The 20,655-nt window shown below is 35.6% G+C and overlaps 2 protein-coding genes across 2 annotated transcripts; both read left to right on the forward strand.

The window, feature by feature from the left end:
* The first annotated feature begins 7,299 nt into the window (after positions 1–7,299).
* LOC125131708 (olfactory receptor 6C76-like) lies at positions 7,300–8,235 on the forward strand. Its single transcript, XM_047788476.1, has one exon. The coding sequence runs from the start codon at positions 7,300–7,302 to the stop codon at positions 8,233–8,235; it is 936 nt and encodes a 311-aa protein (XP_047644432.1).
* An 8,876-nt stretch (positions 8,236–17,111) lies between these two features.
* Positions 17,112–18,173, forward strand: LOC125131710 (olfactory receptor 6C65). Its single transcript, XM_047788477.1, has one exon. The coding sequence runs from the start codon at positions 17,203–17,205 to the stop codon at positions 18,139–18,141; it is 939 nt and encodes a 312-aa protein (XP_047644433.1). The 5' UTR covers positions 17,112–17,202; the 3' UTR covers positions 18,142–18,173.
* Positions 18,174–20,655: the final 2,482 nt, after the last annotated feature.

Raw genomic sequence — 20,655 nt, forward strand, 5'->3', positions numbered from 1 at the left:
AATTAATGGGGGGAAATGGGAAGCAGAGAGAAGAGGTTATTAGGGAGCAAAGACCTTTCTCTAGAAGTGCTTGATTTCTTATGTCATTGATTCTGATTTCTTTAAAGTACAAAGGAGGTCTCTTGTGGCACTGCGGGTCTATAGGGTCCAGTATTGCTACTGAGGCCTTTTAGGTTGCTGCTGCAGTGCAGGTTCAGTTCCTGGCCTGGGAACTTCCATATACCACAAAGAAAATAAGATAAAATAAAACACTGATCAAAAAATTAATCTCTTACACAATGAAAAAGTCTTACACAAGCATATCATAATCAGTGTAATCATGGACGCTAGTTTCTTATATATGGTCCAGTAATCATGTCCTTGGCATTTACCCAAAGGAGCTGAAAACTTATATCTACACACAAAGAAAACGTCCAGACAAATGTTTATAACAATTTTATTCCTAATTGACATTTGGAAAGCCACCAAGATATTCTTCAGTAGGTGAATGGATAAATGGACTGTGGTACTTCCAGACAATGGAATATTACATAGTGCTAAAAGAGATGAGCTATCAAAATATTAAATAACATGGAGGAACATTAAGTGCACATTCTTTAGTGAAAGGAGCCAACCTGAAAATGCCACATACTTTATGATTCCAACTGCATGACATTCTAGAGATAGTAAAACTATGGGGATGGTAAGAAGATCAGTGGTTGCCAGGGTTTGAGGTTGGGGAGAGGGATGAATAGGTCAAGTACAGAATATGTTTAAGATATTAAAAATATCCTGTGTGATATATAATGATGGATACATGTCATTTTACATTTGTCTAAACCACAGCCTCTGTAACACCGCAAATGAACAATAAGGACTTTAGGCAGTTTACATGCTGTTGCAGGTTCATCAGTTGTGACAAATGTACTCCTCTGGTACATATCGATAATATGGAGCATATTGACAATGGGGGAGGCTATGCATGTGTAGGGACAGCAGACCTATGGGAAATCTCTGAATCTTCCTCTCAATATTGCTGTGAACCTAAAAGTTCTCTTTAAAAACAGTGTTTAAAAAGAAAAAATGACTCTATGCTCAAAAGCTTGAAATTTTAAATGAGACCAATTTTTTTTTTTTTTTGGAAAAATACAAACCACCAAACTCACACAAGGAAAAAGATCATCTGAATATATTTATTTGAGTTAAAGAAATTTAATTGATAATTAACAACATTCCAAGAAGAAAACAGTCTTTTCAGCAAGCATTGCTGGGAAACCTGGACAGCTGCATGCAAATCAATGAAATTGGAACACACCTTCACACCATGCACCAAAATAAACTCAAAATGGCTGAAAGACTTAAATATAAAGCAAGACACCATCAAACTCCTGGAAGAGAACACAGGCAAAACACTCTCTGACATCAACCACATAAATATTTTCTCAGGTCTGTCTCCCAGAGCAACAGAAATAAAAGCAAAAATAAACCAATGGGAACTAATCAAACTGACAGGCTTTTGCAGAGCAAAGAAAACCAAAAAGAAAACAAAAAGACAACTTACGGAATGGGAGAAAATAGTTTCAAATGATGCAACTGACAAGGGCTTAATCTCTAGAATATACAAGCAACTTATACAACTCAACAGAAAAAAAGCCAACAACCCAGTAGAAAAATGGGCAAAAGACCTGAATAGACATTTCTCCAAAGAACATGTACAGATGGCCAACAAGCACATGAAAAAATGCTCAACATCCCTAATTACTAGAGAAACGCAAATCAAAACTACCATAAGATACTACCTCACACCAGTCAAAATGGCCATCATTAATACGTCCACAAATCACAAATGCCGGAGGGGTTGTGGAGACAAGGGAACCCTCCTGCACTGTTGGTGGGAATGTAAGCTGGTACAACCACTATGGAGAATAGTATGGACGTACCTCAGAAAACTATACATAGAACTACCATATGACCCAGCAATCCCACTCTTAGGCATACATCCAACAAAACTTTCCTTCAAAAAGACACATGCACCTGCATGTTCATTGCAGCACTATTCACAACAGCCAAGACATGGAAACAACCCAAATGTCCATTGACATATGATTGGATTAGGAAGATTTTGTATATATACACAATGGAATACTACTCAGCCATAAAAAGAATGAAATAATGCCATTTGCAGCAACATGGATGGAACTAGAGACTCGTATACTGAGTGAAGTAAGTCAGAAAGAGAAAGACAAATACCATATGATATCACTGATATGTGGAATCTAATATATGGCACAAATGAACCTTTCCACAGGAAAGAAAATCATGGACTTGGAGAATGGACTTGTGCTTGCCAAGTGGGAGCTCGGGGTTAATGGATGCAAACTATTGCCTTTGGAATGGATTAGCAATGAGATCCTGCTGTGTAGCACTGGGAACTATGTCTTTTCACTTATGATGGAGCATGATAATGTGAGAAAATAGAATGTATACATGTATGTATAGCTGGGTCACCTTGCTGTACAGTGGGAAAAAAAAATTGTATTGGGAAAATAAGAATTAAAAAATAAATAAATACAAAAAAAAACCTAAAACAAAAGAAAACAAAACAATAAAGATATCACCTGTGAAAGAAACAATCATTAGGCTTTTCTTCATTAAAACTTAAAATTTCTGGCTGCAATAGGCACTGTCAACATAGTGAGGACAAGCCATAGACTGGAAGAAAATACTGGAAAATATATAGTTGATAGAGGATTGTTTATCCAAAATTTACCAAAAAAAGCCTCTTAAAATTCAATAATAAAAAAATGAACAACCTAAATAAAAAATGAGAAAAATATTCCACAGACACCTCCACAAAGGTGAAATATAGAAGGAAAATATATCAAAATATGTTTAGCATCACTGTCATTAGGTGACTGCAAATTAAAACAGTGTACTACAGCTATGCACATACTATAATGACTCATTTGTAATGACTCATCGACAACACCACTTGCTAGAGATAATGCAGAGCAACAGGAATTCTGATACTCTCATTTATTGCTAATGGTAAAAACAAAATGATATAATCACTTTGGAAGACATTTTGCACTTCTTAAAATCTAATTAGTCTTTCGTATGATCCAGCAATTGCAGTCCCTGATGTTTACCCAACTGATTTGAAAACTCATGTCCAAAAAAAAAAAAAAGCCATGCAAATATTTCACAGAAGCTTTATTGATAATCACCATAAACTAAAAGTATCCAAGCTGCTCCTATACAGATAAATGGATAAACAAACTGTGGTCCATTCACTGAGAGAAAGAATGAGCTATCAAATAATGAAAAGACATGGATGACACTTAAATCAGTAATTCTAATTGAAGCATTTGAAAAAGTAACATACTGTATGACTCCAATACATGATCTTCCAGAAAAAGGAAAACTACATAAAATGTAAAAAGATCAATGGTTTGCAGGAGTTGTTGAGAGAAAGGGAAGTTTACATAGGTGAGGTAAATGAGGACTCCAGGCAAAGAACCTATTCTGTGTATAATTCAAATGGTGAATTCATAGTACTATGCATTTGTCAAAATTCATAGAACATTGCATTACAAAGAAATCTTAATTTATCAAAATGTTTGAAAATAATCATGTGGTTAAGTGATCACAGATGAGATGTAGAAAGTGACCCCCCTCCAAATTACAGTATTTTAAATGTATGATCTTATTAAAGCTGATAGGATATAATGTTGCTGACCCAAGAAACTTAAGAAATGATTGAAATCTCCAAGACAAAAAATGAAAAAGGATCATGAGTACAATATTCTAGTTACTAAAGTGGTTCCCCATCATGGTATAGATCAATAATTTTGATAATGCTATCCATGTATGTAGAAATTGAACAATTAAGTAAATAAATGGTAGATGATGGAGCCAGGATTCTCAGTTTTGTAGTGGAAGGTTACAGAGGAGCAAGAACAACCTATAATAATCTATGTAGTAATGAAGATATCATATCAGTATGGATCCATTTTTAGCTTAATACAGATTCAGAAGGTAACACAGAGTAATATTTACACATACATATTTATGCACAGGTTAGTAGGCTGACATATATTTCCTGGTTCTATCCTCCCATAGGACCAAGAAGCAGTGACACCACAGTAATGAACACACCCAGAGCTGAGATATTGGTTCCTAATACCATTCTCCAATAAAAGGAACCAGGTATCAGTGGAGAAATGTCAGATTAGACGGATGTGGTAAGGAATAGAGAAGACGACCCTAAAGCATTTTAGAGTTCCAGAAAGGAAATGATTTTTTTTTAAAGCATTGCAATGGCTCTATGTCAAAGGAAACAATAGCCAACTGAAAGAGCTCCCAGGGGTCAAAGCTGAAAAAATTTAGCAACAAAATAAAACAGCATTAGGTATAACTGAAAGTACAAAACAAATATCCATGAATCCAAACTGACATAAATCAATAATTGAATAAATTAATAAATGGGGAAGAATATACAAATTACCCATGGAAAGGAATCTCAAATAATATATATAGATATTCCACCTTCAATGGGGCAGAGCTGAATTCCCACCCCTTTAGTGTGAGCTGCACAGAGTACTTTCCTTCTGAAGAATAGGGTGTAGAAAGTGGAGGCTGAAGGGGCAAAGCAACTTTATGGTGGAGAACCCTAACAGTACCTCTGCTCCCATTGGCAGTGATAAATCACGTTGAGAGTATGAAAAAATAAGAATTATAAAAACAGCATACAAATTTCGTTTGCCTCATTCTCTACTGCAAAGGAAGCGATACTTACAAAAGTTTTTCAGATAATCAATTTCATGAGTTTTCTGTGTGTATTTTATCAGTCCCTCAGGTTTTTTTTTTTTTTTTTTTTTGCTTTTTAGGGCCACACCTGCAGCATATGGAGGTTCCCAGGCTAGAGGTCCAATAGGAGCAACAGCTGCTGGCCTACACCGCAGCCACAGCAATGGCCAGATCCGAGCCACGTCCATGACCTACACCAGAGCTCACGGCAATGCCGGATCCTTAACCCACTGAGCAAAGCCAGAGATCGAACCCACAACCTCATGGTTACTAGTTGGGTTCATTAACCACTGAGCCATGATGGGAGCTCCCAGTCTCTCAATTTTTATTGTATCTTGTGAATGTTTCTATTCTGATTGTAGCTTACCTGAGATAGGTACTCAATATATATAAGAAATAAAATGCTTGCATAGCACATTTTACACCCTTACAACCCTTTCCTCTTGCTATTTTTTTTTCTTTTTTAGGGGTTCATTGGTGGCATATGGAAGGTCCCAGGCTAGGGGTTGAATCTGAGCTGCAGCTGCCAGCCTATACCACAGCCACAACAACACTGGATTCAAGCCACATTTGCAACACATACCACAGCTTGGGGCAACATCATATCCTTAACCAGGATTGAGGCCAGGGATCAAACCTGCATCCTCACAGACACTCTATTGGGTTCCTAACCCGCTGAGCCACAATAGGAAATCCTCGTCTTGCTATTTTCTGTATTTTCACCTGTTTAAGTTAATTGAAACATACTGACTTGGCAGACATTTATTTCAATTAAAAATAGATATTGACAATATAAAATTGTCAATATGAAATCCAAAATTTCAAAGACTGCTGTTTCTCTGCTGGTGTTCCTTGCATTATACACCTCTCTTCTCAATACTTTTTAAAAAAATTATTTCCCAAGGATACCCAATTAAAATTATTCACCTAAATTTAGAGTGAAGTAATCATCACCATCTCCAGAGGCATTTTAACGCCGTTTTACTGCAAGAATCCCCTGTGACTATTCTGAGGAAAAGGCAGATAAAATGAATCTCTTTGTTTTGGAGACAACACAGTAGAAGGTAAAGAAAGTAAAACAAGAATTAGAACCATCTCTCATTCAAAAGGTACTGAGAATCAAGTAAGATATTGCATTACTAGGTTTTCCTTGCATCTAAGGTTAGGTAATTGCTATTTTTATGGAACTGGGGGGGAAACCAGAAATACTAAATGCCTGGCCTTAGACTGTGCAATTCGGGATAGTTCTTTACATCTCAAGGATTTTCTTTCTCATAAATTTCTCCTCATAGGCCATGCAGCTCACCTCTTTCCCACAGCTATTACTTGATTCTCATTCAGGAAGGTTCGAGCTCTCTCCTTATGTACTAAGAATTTCACTTCATTAACCAGCAAAATACCTAACTTTGGAGTTCCTACTGTGGTGCATGGAGTTCAGGATCCAGAGTTGTCTCTGTGGTGATTCAGGTTCATGAATTGACTACTTGTGATGGCCCACAGAGCTTTGCCACCATGTCACCGACCCTTTTGTGGATCACATGTTGCAGGAAGTCCTGAATACCCTGCTTTTCTTCTTAATGTAACACCTGCCACCAGCAACTGGGACTATGTCACCTTCCTTTCAGGGCCTTCAGGAATATACTTTCAATTGAATATGCTTTCAATTCCTATTCTTCAATATGTTTCATCTCACTCTATACAACCAAGATCATTCTGCCAACTTCCACCTACATACTATGTAAGAAACAAGCTGTGAAATCTATGAAATACTCCAAATGTAAAGCATCACACACTGACTCTCAAAAGAAAGCAACAGAATATTTGAGTTTGAACAGTCAAATTGCTACCACATGGGATTATGCAATTGTGAGTACATTTTTCATTTCTCATTGATTTTCTTTTCCATTTTATACTCAATTTATAATTTAGCTCAATTAACTTTGGTTGTAAGAATCTCTTCTAAAATGAAAGATTATTATGTAATTCTCAAAAGAAAAAATTGTCTTGATATTGTTTGTTTAGGAGTATATAAATATTAATTTTGATGGCTCTGACCCTTTCAGTAAGTTACTAATTATCTATGTAGGCAGGAATGACATTATAGATCTTGAAAAAATCATGGAAAATAACTCTCGAAAAGGACAAACTTCAAAATGTTTCATTTTCAGAAAAATCATTAGAACATGTAACTGAACATTAAAACATGTTGTAGAGGTCTACCTAATTTTTTTACACATATGATCAAATTTTTAAAAGAAAGTACAACACATTTGATATTTCTATACAAATGTGATTATTAGTCCTATCAATTTGACTATGATCTATAAGATATGTTTTTCTGTCCTGGCTTAGATACATTTTCAGAATTCAGTAAAATCTGGTGAACAATTTATCGGACCATTATATTATACATTTCTTAAACCAGCAGAGGAGATTTTAAAAAAGTAATCCTATATTCACTAAGTCTTGTTTCTTGTTTGCATTTATAAGCCTGGAAGAAACAATTAAGAAATGAAAAACCACACATCTGTGAATGAGTTCATACTTCTGGGATTAACAGATGATCCAGAGCTAAATGTTTTGATTTTTCTATTTCTATTTTTCACATATATACTGAGTATAACTGGAAACCTGACAATTATCACCCTCACTCTGACAGATTCACACCTCAAAACTCCCATGTATTTCTTCCTTAGGAACTTCTCTTTCCTAGAAATCTCATTCACCACAGTGTGTATTCCTCGATTTCTGGTCAGCATTGTAACAGGAGACAGGACCATTTCCTATCATTCTTGCATGGCCCAGGTCTTTTTCTTCATACTCCTTGGTTCAACAGAATTTTTCCTTCTGACTGCTATGTCCTATGATCGGTACGTGGCCATTTGTAAGCCCCTGCATTACACGACAATAATGAACAGCAGAATCTGCAACCAGCTTGTTGTTAGTTCTTGGCTGGCTGGATTTCTCATTATCTTTCCACCTGTGATCATGGGACTTCAGCTGGATTTCTGCGACTCCAACATCATTGACCACTTCACCTGTGACTCTTCTCCCATGCTTCTAATCTCCTGCACAGACACAGCATTCCTAGAGCTCATGGCATTTTTCTTGGCAACATTCACGCTCATGGTAACCTTAACACTGGTGATTCTTTCTTATGCATTCATCCTTCAAACAATTCTGAGGATCCCCTCTGCTGAGCAAAGGAAAAAGGCCTTTTCCACTTGCTCCTCACACATAATTGTTGTCTCCATTTCTTATGGAAGTTGCATTTTCATGTATGTTAAAACTTCCGCCAAAGAAGGAGTGGCTTTGACCAAGGGGATAGCAGTGCTTAATACCTCTGTTGCCCCAATGCTAAATCCTTTTATTTACTCCCTAAGGAACCAGCAGGTAAAGGAGTCCTTTAAGAAGCTGGTCAAAAAGTGCTTCTTAGATAAATTTTAATCAGACAGAAATTCATGCCTTGAACTTTACGTGGAACCTATGTCTAACACAACTATTAATATTATATTTCTCCATCTGATATTATTTTCAATGTCCTTTTCCTTCAGGTTTTATTCTTTTATTCCTCACTTATTTCATCTATATTTTTATTTAATTTTTAAGATCAACATGAGTACTTTTATTTGTCTGTAATAATTAGACCTCACACCTTGCAATGGGATCTAGGAACCAAGAGTGTTTCCTAGTTTAACTAGTGATAATGCCATTATATCAGTTATCTTTTTATATGTACATGCCCCGAAATTTTTCTGAGCTTGAGTGATTTGATATAACATAAATGAGAATGGGAATTTAATAAAAATTCAAGAATTTAGTTTTAATAATCACTGAAGGACTTTCTTTCTGGACATTAATCAAGAGTTAAAGAAAAGTTATCATTAAGGAATTCTAAAAAGATGATTTCTCCCAGGACATAAGCATGAGGTATTAAAATAAATATATCTTAGAGTTCCCACTGTGGCTCAGTGGGTAAAGAACCCAACATAGTGTCCATGAGAATGCATGTTCCATCCCTGGCCTCACTCAGTGGGTTAAAGATCTGGTGTTGCTGCAAGCTACAGATGCGTAGGTCGCAGATAGGGCTCAGTTCCAACATTGTTGTGGCTGTGGCACACGCTGGCAGCTGCAGCTCCAGTTCTAGCTAGCCCCAGAACTTCCATATGCCCCAGGTGCGGCCCTAAACGGAAAAAATTTAAAAACCTGTCTGTGTAATAAAGTCTCCTACATCCAGTGTGCCTGTTTTATTTATCCTTGTATCTCCTATAGTTTTTACATAATAAATGTTGACCTTTGTTATTTGGGGCATAGGTATTATATCTTCATTGTGAAGTCCAGGCTTTAATACTACAATATATTTAATATTTTTTGTACTAAATTTCAGAGTTACTCTAAGCATGGTATTGACATTTCTGTAACACCCCAATACCCGCACAATGAAACGTCTTCAGGAAACTATGCAGATGGTTGATCCACAGCCCATTATTTTCTTTCGATTTGTTAAGAGTGAGCATGGAGCTCATTTGAGGCTCCTATGCAAAGAACCTCCTAGGGAAAGAAGGCTTTTGCTTCTCTTAAGAATTTCCTCTCTGAAGTTTTTGACAATTAAAACCATATATTTTTATCTCCTAGATAGTTCTAAAAATTTCTGATACACTGACGTTACCCTAAAACGTTTTCCACTGTTGACAGAAATAGAGTTATACATAATCAAAAACAGGTGAACATTAACGAATTCTGAGAATATGAATGCCTAAAACATCCATAGGATATTTACATTTTCTTGTCTCAGAAAAAACATTTTCTATCTCTCCTTGTAAAAAGTGTTTTGCTCAGAGTTCCCATTGTGCCTCAGCAGTTAATGAACCCGACTAGGATCCATGAGGATGCAGGTTCCATCCCTGGCCTCGCTCAGTGGGTTAAGATCTGGTGTTGCCATGACCTGTGGTGAAGGTAGCAGACATGGCTCGGATCCCACGTTGCTATGGCTGTGCCACAGGCTGGCATCTATAGCTACAATTCGACTCCTGTCCTGGGAACCTCCATATGTCATGGGTGTGGCCCTGAAAAGAAAAAAAAAGTGTTTTGCTCAGTTTGATAGTAACTTCATTCAGAATTGGGAAATATAATGGCCTTTTCTGAGGCATCATAGGTGTGAATTTTCCAGCTTTTCCAGAATTACCTTTGTGTTTATCTCTTTGCTTGATAAGACTTTTTATTTTTTCAGTATTTGTTTTGGAGATTCTATGAAAATATAAATATTTGCTTTGCATATGCTGATGTAGCTATGACTCAAGTAACATGGTACTCAGTCAAGTCCAGATCCTTGAAAGCATTTAGCAGAGAAATAGTGTTTTGGTAAATGTTTAACCACCAGTTCTCAGAAAAATATACACAGACATATTATAAATGTTACTAATATAATATACAATAATAAAACATACAGTAAACATCACTGTAAGTTCTATATGCTCAGTTGACTTTCAAAGAATGGTTTCACTGACTTTCACCAAACTCACGACTATTTCCAAACTTTGGCTGCCAATCCACCACAATTTGACAAATGGCTTTGAATTTGACAAGGCACTCAAATGCACAATTATAGTCAGAAGTTTCAATATACTCAATAATTGGTATAAAAATGTCTGTCTAAAAAACTAGTAAATATATAGGAGATTTGAACAAATATCAATCTAATTGACACTTTTAGAATATTCCACCCAATATCAAAAGAATACTCATTCTTTCCAGTAACACACAAAACATTATCATAATAGGCCATAATCTGGGTGACAAAAAAATCTCAAGAAATTCCCAACACTCAAGCCATACAATGTATGTTTACTGAAGACTGTGTAATTAACATAGAAATAAATATGTAAAGACCTGGAAAATCCACTAATATTTGAAAACTAATATATCAATATGTAATCTATGGGTGAAAGGAAATCAAAGAAAAATTAAAGTGCAGTTTAAATAAAATAACATGAAATTACAACATATCAAAATTTGTAGGGTACAGCAAAAGCATTACTTTAAAAGAAACTTACAATTCCCTTGTGGTGCAGTGGTTTAAGGACCTGGCCTTGCCACTGCAACAGCCCAGGTCACTGCTGTGGCACAGGTGCGATCCCTGGCCCAGGAACTTCCACATCCTGCAGGCATGGCCAAATAAATAAATAAAGTCTACTTTAAATTGCCTTCCAAAGGCCTTTGTATAAATAAAAGAAACTTAAGATTCTCAAATTATATTAGAAAAAAAGGAAATTTTCAGATCAATGATCTGACTTTCCATCTCTATAAACTAGAAAAATAGGAGAGCAAATCAAACTCAAAGCAGCCAAATAAAAGGAAATAATAAAGATCAATGTGGAAATCAATGAAAAAGATAACAGAAAAGTAAGTAAGAATATAACAATGAAAACGAATCTGGCTCTTTTAGAGTGCCATTAAAACTGGCAAATTTCTAGCCACATTGAGAGGGAAATTATTGAGTGAAAAATGTGGAGACTGAATTTTTATTTTTGCTTTTGGCCATGCCCAAAGCATGTGGAAGTTCCTGGGCCAAGGATCAAACCACACCGCAGTAGTGATCTGATCTGCTGCAGCGACAATGCTGACTCTTTAATCCTCTACATCACAAGGGAACTCCAGAAGGTGGATATTTTGAACAATTTAGGCTGGTTAATTTAAAAACAAGTGAAATGGTAAAATTCCTGGAAAGACATAAATAATAAAAGTTCATTAAGAAAAAAATAAATATAATAGTCCCATATCCATTGTGGAAACTGAACATCTGATAAAAAAAAAACAAACCTCTCAGCGAGTAGATCTAATGGCAAATAACCAAGGACATACAAAATATAATTTAAAAAAAGAAAAAGAAACTACAGCTAACATTTTACTTCACTGTGAAAACCTGAAGTATCTCAAACTAAGGAAAACATAAGACTGGATGTTCACTCTTCACATTGTACTGTAGATCCTCATTTATACAACCAAGTAAATAATAGTAATAATAATAATAAAATATGAAAGCATTCATATTGGAAAGGAAGATGCAAAACTGAATTTATTTGCCAACAGCATGAACACCTACATAGAAAAGCCTATGACTTTCTGTTTTAGCTCCAACATGTAAAGAGCATAGAAATTCTCACCTCTGCTTTATAAGGTGAAAAAAACTCAGTATTAATAACTTCATCTGGATCCAAAAGAGACGTGAAGCTGCAGAGCAAACTGCACCCTAAAATCTGGAGCAACAGGAGAATCCTGAGTCACAGTTGAGACTACTTGCTCGTCACATGATACTGGAATCACGAGTAGGTAGGAACACTATATTAGTAATTAAGACACACTACTGGAGACAAGAGCTCATTATCATGAGAGTGAAAATTATCTAAGGATTGTCATAAAAGGGGGTCCCCACTTTTTTGTAGGTTTTGCCTCCTCTAATCCCACCATGTTCTCAAGCTGAAAATTCGAGAAAGATCACCTCCTGATTCAGGCGAGAAAGGGGAACCATTCTGAAATAATCCCAGAATACTCTTCAGACAAAGGTCTACATTCCAAGGAAAAAGTTGTACCAGAAACACTTACGAAGGCCCAGAAACACAGGCACCCTAAAAGCCTGAGATTTAATCATAAGGTAAGAATGCTATTCTTTTGCTATTCTCTTGTGCTATTCTTTACAACTTAAAACCACAACAACAGAAATCAAAGTATCTCCCTCAAAAATACTTAATTTCAGAAGGAAATCTTTATAGTGGAGAGATCTGGATGATATCCGTTAACCAAGTTTAACAGAGTTAGTTAGCATCAGTGATAAGACATATGGATATCATAGTCTCTCTAATATAACACACTGAAAAGGCCATACTCTCTCTGTAGTATTCTTCACACACACACACAAAATTATAGCTTCATATATTCCTAGAAAACATCACACAAACAAAATTGGGAGGTATTCTACAAAGTACATGACCAATACTCTTAAAATACATGAAGGTCATGGAAAATGAGGAAAGACTTAGGACCTTTCACAGATTAGGAAAAGCTTAGAAACCTGACCTCTAAAACAATGAAGGACTACAGACTTGACCCTCAACAGGTAAAGGGCATTGAGAGAAACATTGATGAAATCCGAATAAAAGCTGTACTTTAACAATTAGTAGTGTAACAAAATTAGTTTCTTAGTTTTGCTAATGTTTCATGACTATATAAGATGCTGCCCTTATAGAAAGCTGAGCAAAATATGTAAAGGAGATCTGTACTATTTTTACACATCTTTTACATCTAAATTTATAAAGACTTTTTAAAATCTGGTGCTTAACCCCATCTTCCTAAATGTAAGAAACCATTCAACTAGGCAGAGACAAACTCCTAAAATTGCATGTGCTGTGGCTACACCTTCTCCCTCTTATTCAAAAAGGACATGTCTGTGGATTCCTTTCCATTTATCCAACAGGGGACACTTTGGTTGTTCCTATGCTTGGCTAAATGTAAATAATGTGGCAACAAACATGAAAGTGCAGATACTTGTCAAGTTAGTCTTTTTAGTTCCTTCAGGTAAATACCCAGAAATGGAATTTCTGCATTATATGGTAATTCTATTTTCAGTTTTTTAAACCCCCACCCACCCCCAGACAGTTTTCCCTAGTGGCTGTACCAACTTATACACCCACCAACAGGGCAAAAGAATTCCCTTTTCTCTACATCCTCTCCAATACTTGCTACTTGTCGGGTTGATAATAGCCATTTTACCAAGGATGAGATGCCATCTCATTGTGGTTTTGATGTGCATTTCCCTGATCATCAGGGATACTGAGAACTTTTTCATGTACCTGTTGGCCATCTGTATGTCTTCTTTGGGAAAATACCTGTTCAGATCCTCTGCCTACTTTCTATTTGGGTTTGGATTTATTTGGGTTTTGCTACTGAGTTGTATGAGTTATTCATATATTTTGGGTATTGACCCCTTGTCACATACATGGTTTGCAAATATTTTCCCCCATTTTTCAGGCTAGCTATTCATTTTTTTTATTCTTTTGCTGTGCAGAAGCTTTTTTATTTTGATGTAATCCCACTTGTTTATTTTTGCTTTTGTTGCTTATGCCAAAAAAGTGTGGTCAAGAACAAAATCAAGGAGCTTTCCATCTGTTTTCTTCTTTTTCTTTTATGAATCATTCATGAAAAAGTGACACTAAATAATTGACAAAATATTCTTTCCAGGTGGATTTTTTTCCCAGAGGTTTAGTTCTATACCCTTTCTTTACAGTGAGAGGGAAGGAAGGAAGGGAAAAAGAGAAGAAAATTCAGTCAAATATCACTGAGTATATCCACTGTTCAAATGTCAGAGATTTCCTGGCTGAGGTTGGTATAAGAATGATATAATTCCCCCAGAGAGCCTCATGCTATTAGGTTTTATCTTAAATACCAATGCCTGATAATAGAGCAGTATTTACCATAATCATTACCTCCAGTGCTACAAATGGTCCATATTCTGCAAAATAACAGCTATTGTTTTAGCTTTGATTTTCTTGGTAGAGCACTGACCACATGGTCTGGCATCCCCATGACACCATTAATTACATCCTGGAATTCATTAGCTGATTAATTTAACTAAAATTCAAGTGTAAAATACCCACTCTTGGGTCACACATTTTATCTATTCTCTCTAAATCCAAGAATGCAGGTATCTATAACATTTTCAATCTCTCAACTAACAATGCATAACCTTCCACAGAGAACCTCGGCTATACTTAAAAAAACACTCATCATTGTTTGTACTACAGAATCACCTAGGTTGGGATTTCTTCTATTTCCCAGTTAAATTTCTACCTCATATTCATGTTTTCTGATTGAAAGTTCCAAGACATTCAATGAGAGTCTCTCTTCTTTTAAAATACTAATTAGGAAAATAATTTGAAAATAATCAAGGAAGAGATAATGTTTTCATCAGCTTTTCTCTTTGTTTCATGCAGAGTCTAATATTGTAGGTAGAACTCTATATCCTTCCAATACATAATGATTCCCAAGTGTACCTCATTAAAAAGTGTGGCTAAAATTAATTGCATTGTAAATGCACTAGTTTTCCATCTCTAGAGAGGTTTGTTTTATGTTTCCCTCAAAAACAAACTCTTTCTGTGACCTTATATTCAAATATATATATATATACCCCCCCCCACACACACACACATACTCTGTTTCTTTTGGAGAAGAGCTTTTTGGAAAACTGTGCCACTGAACAGTTTCAGAAAAGTTGTGAAACACATGACATTTAAATTTCCAAACAAAATATTTTTGGAAGTTTGTTCATTGGATTCCTTACAGACTGATTATTTGACTGAGAAATGGATGGTTTATGACAAGGAATATCTGAACAAAAATCTTTAAATTTGAAATAGTGAGTACACAAATGTAAATTAGGTTATAAAATGTGTAAAAATGAAGGAAGCATTTATATCTAAACATTACATTTCTCTTCCTATAGATAATCAGAAAAATATTTCAGCTTAAACTATGATTTGGCTCCATCAAGGACTAGCATGAAAATATGTTTCTTCTTTATCTGCAATGTTAATTATCTTTAGAAATCATATAATGCTAATTACTCTCTTTGAAATGCAGCATGGGGACATTATGTCAATTCTTATTTTCTCTTCCTATAGCATCCTAAATTTGTCACAGCTGAGAACATACATATATCACACTTGCCTGTAGAGGGACTCAGAGAGAATTTTTTCAGCGAGTTCTAATCTTATGTGACCAAGTATAGTCATACCAGCCACAGGATGCATTATCCCATGTCTCTGTCATTCACATAGTCCTAACAACCCACACCTTGATTCTGTTATGAAATCAGTCTACCCTCAGAGTTCAATTATCATCAATCTGCTAGAAAGTACTCTTTCTAGTACTGGTAGCAGGCACATCGTGCTGAACTACACAGATAAGTATCTTTCAAGATATTGAGCATCTACCTCACTGGGATTCCAAAATTCCCATGACCTAAAAGTTCCCATTTTGTGGACAATCATTATTCCTAGTATCTGGATCTGTCAGGATTGACTGGTTTGAATAGTTGATGCATAAATGCTGAGCTAAATCCATACAGCTAATGAAGTCTCTGGATTTTGAGGCCACTTCTAATCAGGGTTGCATACACATTACTCAATTATTAATTTGGAATTCAATTCATCAAAAAATGAATCAGAATCAGTGTTAAGCACTAGGAATAATGCAGTGGCAGACAGACATGGATGCTAACACCTATATATACTTCTCATGTGCCCTTGGGCAGGTTACATACCACCTCTGTACCTCAATTTCCTCAGCTGCAAAGTGAGTCTCTTAATAGGACCCACCAAGAACATTTTGTGGCAGAGGGTCCAAGCTTCTTGAGATCTTTGCTATAATATTAATGATAAAAATAAAAATAAAACTGTATAGTTTGTTATATATATTGTATAGTTTGTTATATATATTGCTATTATTGCTGTTATTACTTTTCTTCCAATATAGTTTCTTTCCCAATCAGAACCTCAAAAACTATAGTTTGAGAAACAAACTATAGTTTGAGAAACAAACTATAGTTTGAGAAACAATGAAGTTACCAAATATTTATTTTTGAAAGCCAAGTTTGATGAAGGTTGTCATGCAATAAATTGCTGGAAAAATTATTTAATCATAGAGGAAACAATATGATCTCTTTCATTCTTTACATGATTGACTATATATAAGGAGTCCAATTGGAACTTTTACACTGTGGCTTTGTTTCTTGATGAGGGCTAGCATTGTGCTTGTGTCACATTTAGTCAAAGAGGAGTGAGTAGGATCAATTTTCCATAAAGGCAAAGGGAACTGATTTCCATGAATCAATTAATAAATGCAACATTTTCTGTTTAACTTTTTACTTAGACAAAAACTTATTTATAAAAAGATTGCCTTCCAATTCAAATATAAGTTTTCCAAAAGCAAAATTATCCTGTAGAATTTTATAGACAGTATGTTTTCAAAAATACTATGTACTTAATATCTTGTTTAATCTTCCCAGTGAATTACTTCCAATGAAGTATGCTAAGTAGTTTTATCATCATTACTCATTTTTAGGACTGTAAAAAAACACACATCTATGTGTAAAATAACTAATAAAAAATATACAGCAGGAAATTATCCAAGTTTGGATTAAACTCCAAGTTTTTAAAGTAATAAAACATAATTTTTCGCTACTAAATACATTCTAATAAGAGTTTGCTATTCTGATGGTAACAATTTTTTTCTTCTTGTTAATGCATGCCTTACTGTTCTTTGTCCAGAAGAAGAGCGCTATAAATGTATTAGAAAATCATATCAGGAGATGATATCCACTCTTATTTTTACCTACAGATCTGCAGAATTCAGAGTTCAGTCATGCCAAATAAAACGACAATTAGAGAATTCATTCTTCTGGGACTTACGGATGACCCCGAGTTACAAGCTGTGATATTCTTCTTTATGCTGTTCACCTATTTATTAAGTGTAGGTGGAAACATGACCATCATCATGTTAACGCTATCAAATGTCTGTTTGAAGACTCCTATGTATTTCTTCCTCAGGAATTTCTCTTTCTTAGAAATTTCATTCACTACGGTCTGTATTCCTAGGTTTCTGATCAGCATTGCAACGGGAGACACAACCATTTCCTATAATGCTTGCATGACGCAAGTATTTTTTTTAATCCTTCTGGGTTCCACAGAGTTTTTTCTTCTGGCCGTGATGTCCTATGACCGCTATGTGGCTATCTGCAAACCTCTACACTACACAACTATCATGAGTAACAAAGTCTGCCACCAGCTTGTCATCAGCTCCTGGCTGGCTGGTTTCCTCATTATCTTTCCCCCGGTGATTATGGGCCTCCAGCTGGATTTCTGTGACTCCAACATCATTGACCATTTCACTTGTGACTCTTCTCCTATGCTACTGATTGCTTGCACTGACACAAAGTTTCTAGAGCTTATGGCATTTTTCTTAGCAGTATTCACACTCATGGTAACTCTGCCCTTGGTGATTCTCTCTTACACACTCATCCTCAGAACAATTCTCAAGATCCCCTCTGGCCAGCAAAGGAAAAAGGCCTTTTCTACTTGTTCCTCCCATATGATTGTGGTATCCATTTCTTATGGGAGTTGCATTTTTATGTATGTAAAAACATCTGCAAAAGAAGGTGTCGCTTTGAGCAAAGGGGTGGCAGTACTTAATACCTCCGTTGCTCCCACGCTGAATCCCTTTATTTATACCTTAAGGAACCAGCAGGTAAGACAGGCCCTTAAGGACATCACCCAAAAGATGTCATTATCAAACAAGCATTAATCACTATGAAATCTATAGCTGAAATCACAAGTTAACCACACATAAATACCAATTACTGTTCTAGGTGGTAGGTATACAGAAGGGGATAAAGCATCAAAAAAGTTCTTGCTATTGTAGAGCTAGCTCACTTCTAGTGAGGGATAATACATATTAAGGTGTCAACCTCACAGAAAATTAAATTACCTAGTATTTTAGTAAGTGAAAATGCTATGAACAAAACTGAAATACTTTAAGGAAAGGAAGGTAGAAGTCACATTAAATAGGGTGGTCAACGATTTCACAGGCATTTTACAGCTCCTTCTTAATTCCCTTTTTCTATTTCCAAAAGTATTTATCTGTATTCATTAACTTTTTTTTCCAATAATTTCCCCCAGGTCCCTGTATTCATCTATTTCACACTTGTCAAACACAGGGAAATGTGAAGTGTGACTGAAGTAAACATTGGTCTTAAATTTCAAAAGACAAGCAGAAAGTTCTAGATAGCCTGTTCAAACCCCACATGAAAATAAACGGTGCAAAATGAAGTTCACAACAACCTCCCACTAATGAATGAAATAAAACCTAAATTCAAGGCTTAGAAACCCATGCTTTAGGATTATGTCTACCAAAGGACTCTGCCCCATCCCTCCTCTTATTTCCTTATTCTATTGAGTCAGATAGTCAGAATCTGTCAAGAGAAAAATAGCTGATAAATAATTATCTCCCAGTGATAATGGGTTATTCAACCTGTCCAGGTTATTTTCCTCCAGCTCTGCTTCATCAAAAATATTTATCTATATCTTCTCAGGTTACACATTTTTTATTGGACAGTAAACTTAAATTGTGATAGACTGCAGCAGTTTGGGAGGGTGATTTCTCCCAATGACTGATACAAACAGAAATTACTACTAATTATAAATTAATAAAACAATTAATGACTTACTATCAGGAATGACTGCTTTTACGCTACATGTGGTGACTTTTTTTTGACATATCACATTATCAGAAAGTTTTAGCATTAAATAGACCGAGGTGGATAGTCATAAAACTCAGTTCATGAAATTACTGAAAATCAGTGCAGAGTGTTTACACACCTATTTAACACACATATAGGGATAAGAGAACCCAATTTCATGGGTACTCAAATAAGAAGGGAAATTCAAAGACAATTCACACACCTTTGCTGTTTTCAAACAATCATGTTATTTAATTAGGGGGAATGAAAATATAGTAATTAGGAGTTCCCACTGTAGCTCAGCGGTAAGGAACCCAACTTGCATCCATGAGGACTCAGGTTCAATCCCTGGCCTTGCTCAGTGGGTTAAGGATCCAGCGTTGCCATGAGTTGTGGTGTAGGTCACAGATGTGGCTCAGATCCTGGGTTGCTGTGGCTGTGCTGTAGGCCAGTACCTACAGCTCTGATTTGACCCCTAGCCTGGAAACTTCCATATGCCATGGGTGCAGCCCTAAAAAACAAAAAAAATAAAAATAAAAATAAGAAAACAATAAGACTGATACAAAGCTAATTACTAAAAAATCTTCTGCAATTCAAATATAATATAATATGAAGCAAACAAAAATGTAAGATTACAACATTCCAAATGTTGACAAAACCATAAAATTGTATAATTATATGACACCAATGTAATTTTAGTACTATGTAAAATTATATTTAAAATACTCTTGAAATCTTTAGGATAAAGTATTAATTACCAAATATTCATATATAAACAGATAATATGAATATATATGTGAATATATACATAAAATATGGAAGTAATTACTAAAAAACGATACAAATTTTGAAGAGCTGTGGACTTATTAATATCATATTAGATGCAAAAACCATTTATTTGTGTGTTTGATTCCACTCACTAGTTTATTTTTTAATTTAAAAAAATTTTTTTTTCTTTCTAGGGCCACACCTGCAGCATATGGAAGTTCCAAGGCTAGGGGTTGAATTGGAGCTGCAGCAGCCAGCCTATGCCACAGCCACAGCAACATGAGATCCAATCTGCCTCTCCAACCTACACCACAGCTCACAGCAATGCCAGATCCTTAACCCACTGAGTGAGGCCAAGGATAGAACCTATGTCTTCATGGATTCCAGTCAGGTTCATTACTGCTGAACCATGACAGGAACTCCAACACACACTGTAGTTTATTAAAGTGTGGCAGAGTTCACATGCAGGAACACAGTGGAAGGAACTTAAAACCCTAGTAAACTGAATGACTAGTCTCAGTGCTTTACATATAGTTTTTATATCCAAGAACAGAGCCTATAATCTCATATTTTTGTAGAAGATTTGTGTCGGGTATCATTTTATATTCTTGAGAGGGGTTGAAAATCATTTTCTAGTCTCTAGCATCAAAAAAACTATTAAGGTGTTTAAAATAACTGAATTTTCCATCCAGGGGGGATTATACATATACCGTGTTGCAGGAATAGCAAATAAAAGAGACTTGCCCTGAACATCCCTTTCCCATGACTGTGGCAAATAATTAAATATAGGTTGGAAAATTCTTTCTTGAAGA

The sequence above is a fragment of the Phacochoerus africanus genome, chromosome 7, assembly GCF_016906955.1.
Source record: "Phacochoerus africanus isolate WHEZ1 chromosome 7, ROS_Pafr_v1, whole genome shotgun sequence".
Lineage (NCBI taxonomy): Eukaryota > Metazoa > Chordata > Mammalia > Artiodactyla > Suidae > Phacochoerus > Phacochoerus africanus.

Bases quoted from the DNA above. Each gene is read 5' to 3' on its own strand.
- LOC125131708 (XM_047788476.1), top strand. From the start codon at position 7,300: ATGAAAAACCACACATCTGTGAATGAGTTCATACTTCTGGGATTAACA.
- LOC125131710 (XM_047788477.1), top strand. From the start codon at position 17,203: ATGCCAAATAAAACGACAATTAGAGAATTCATTCTTCTGGGACTTACG.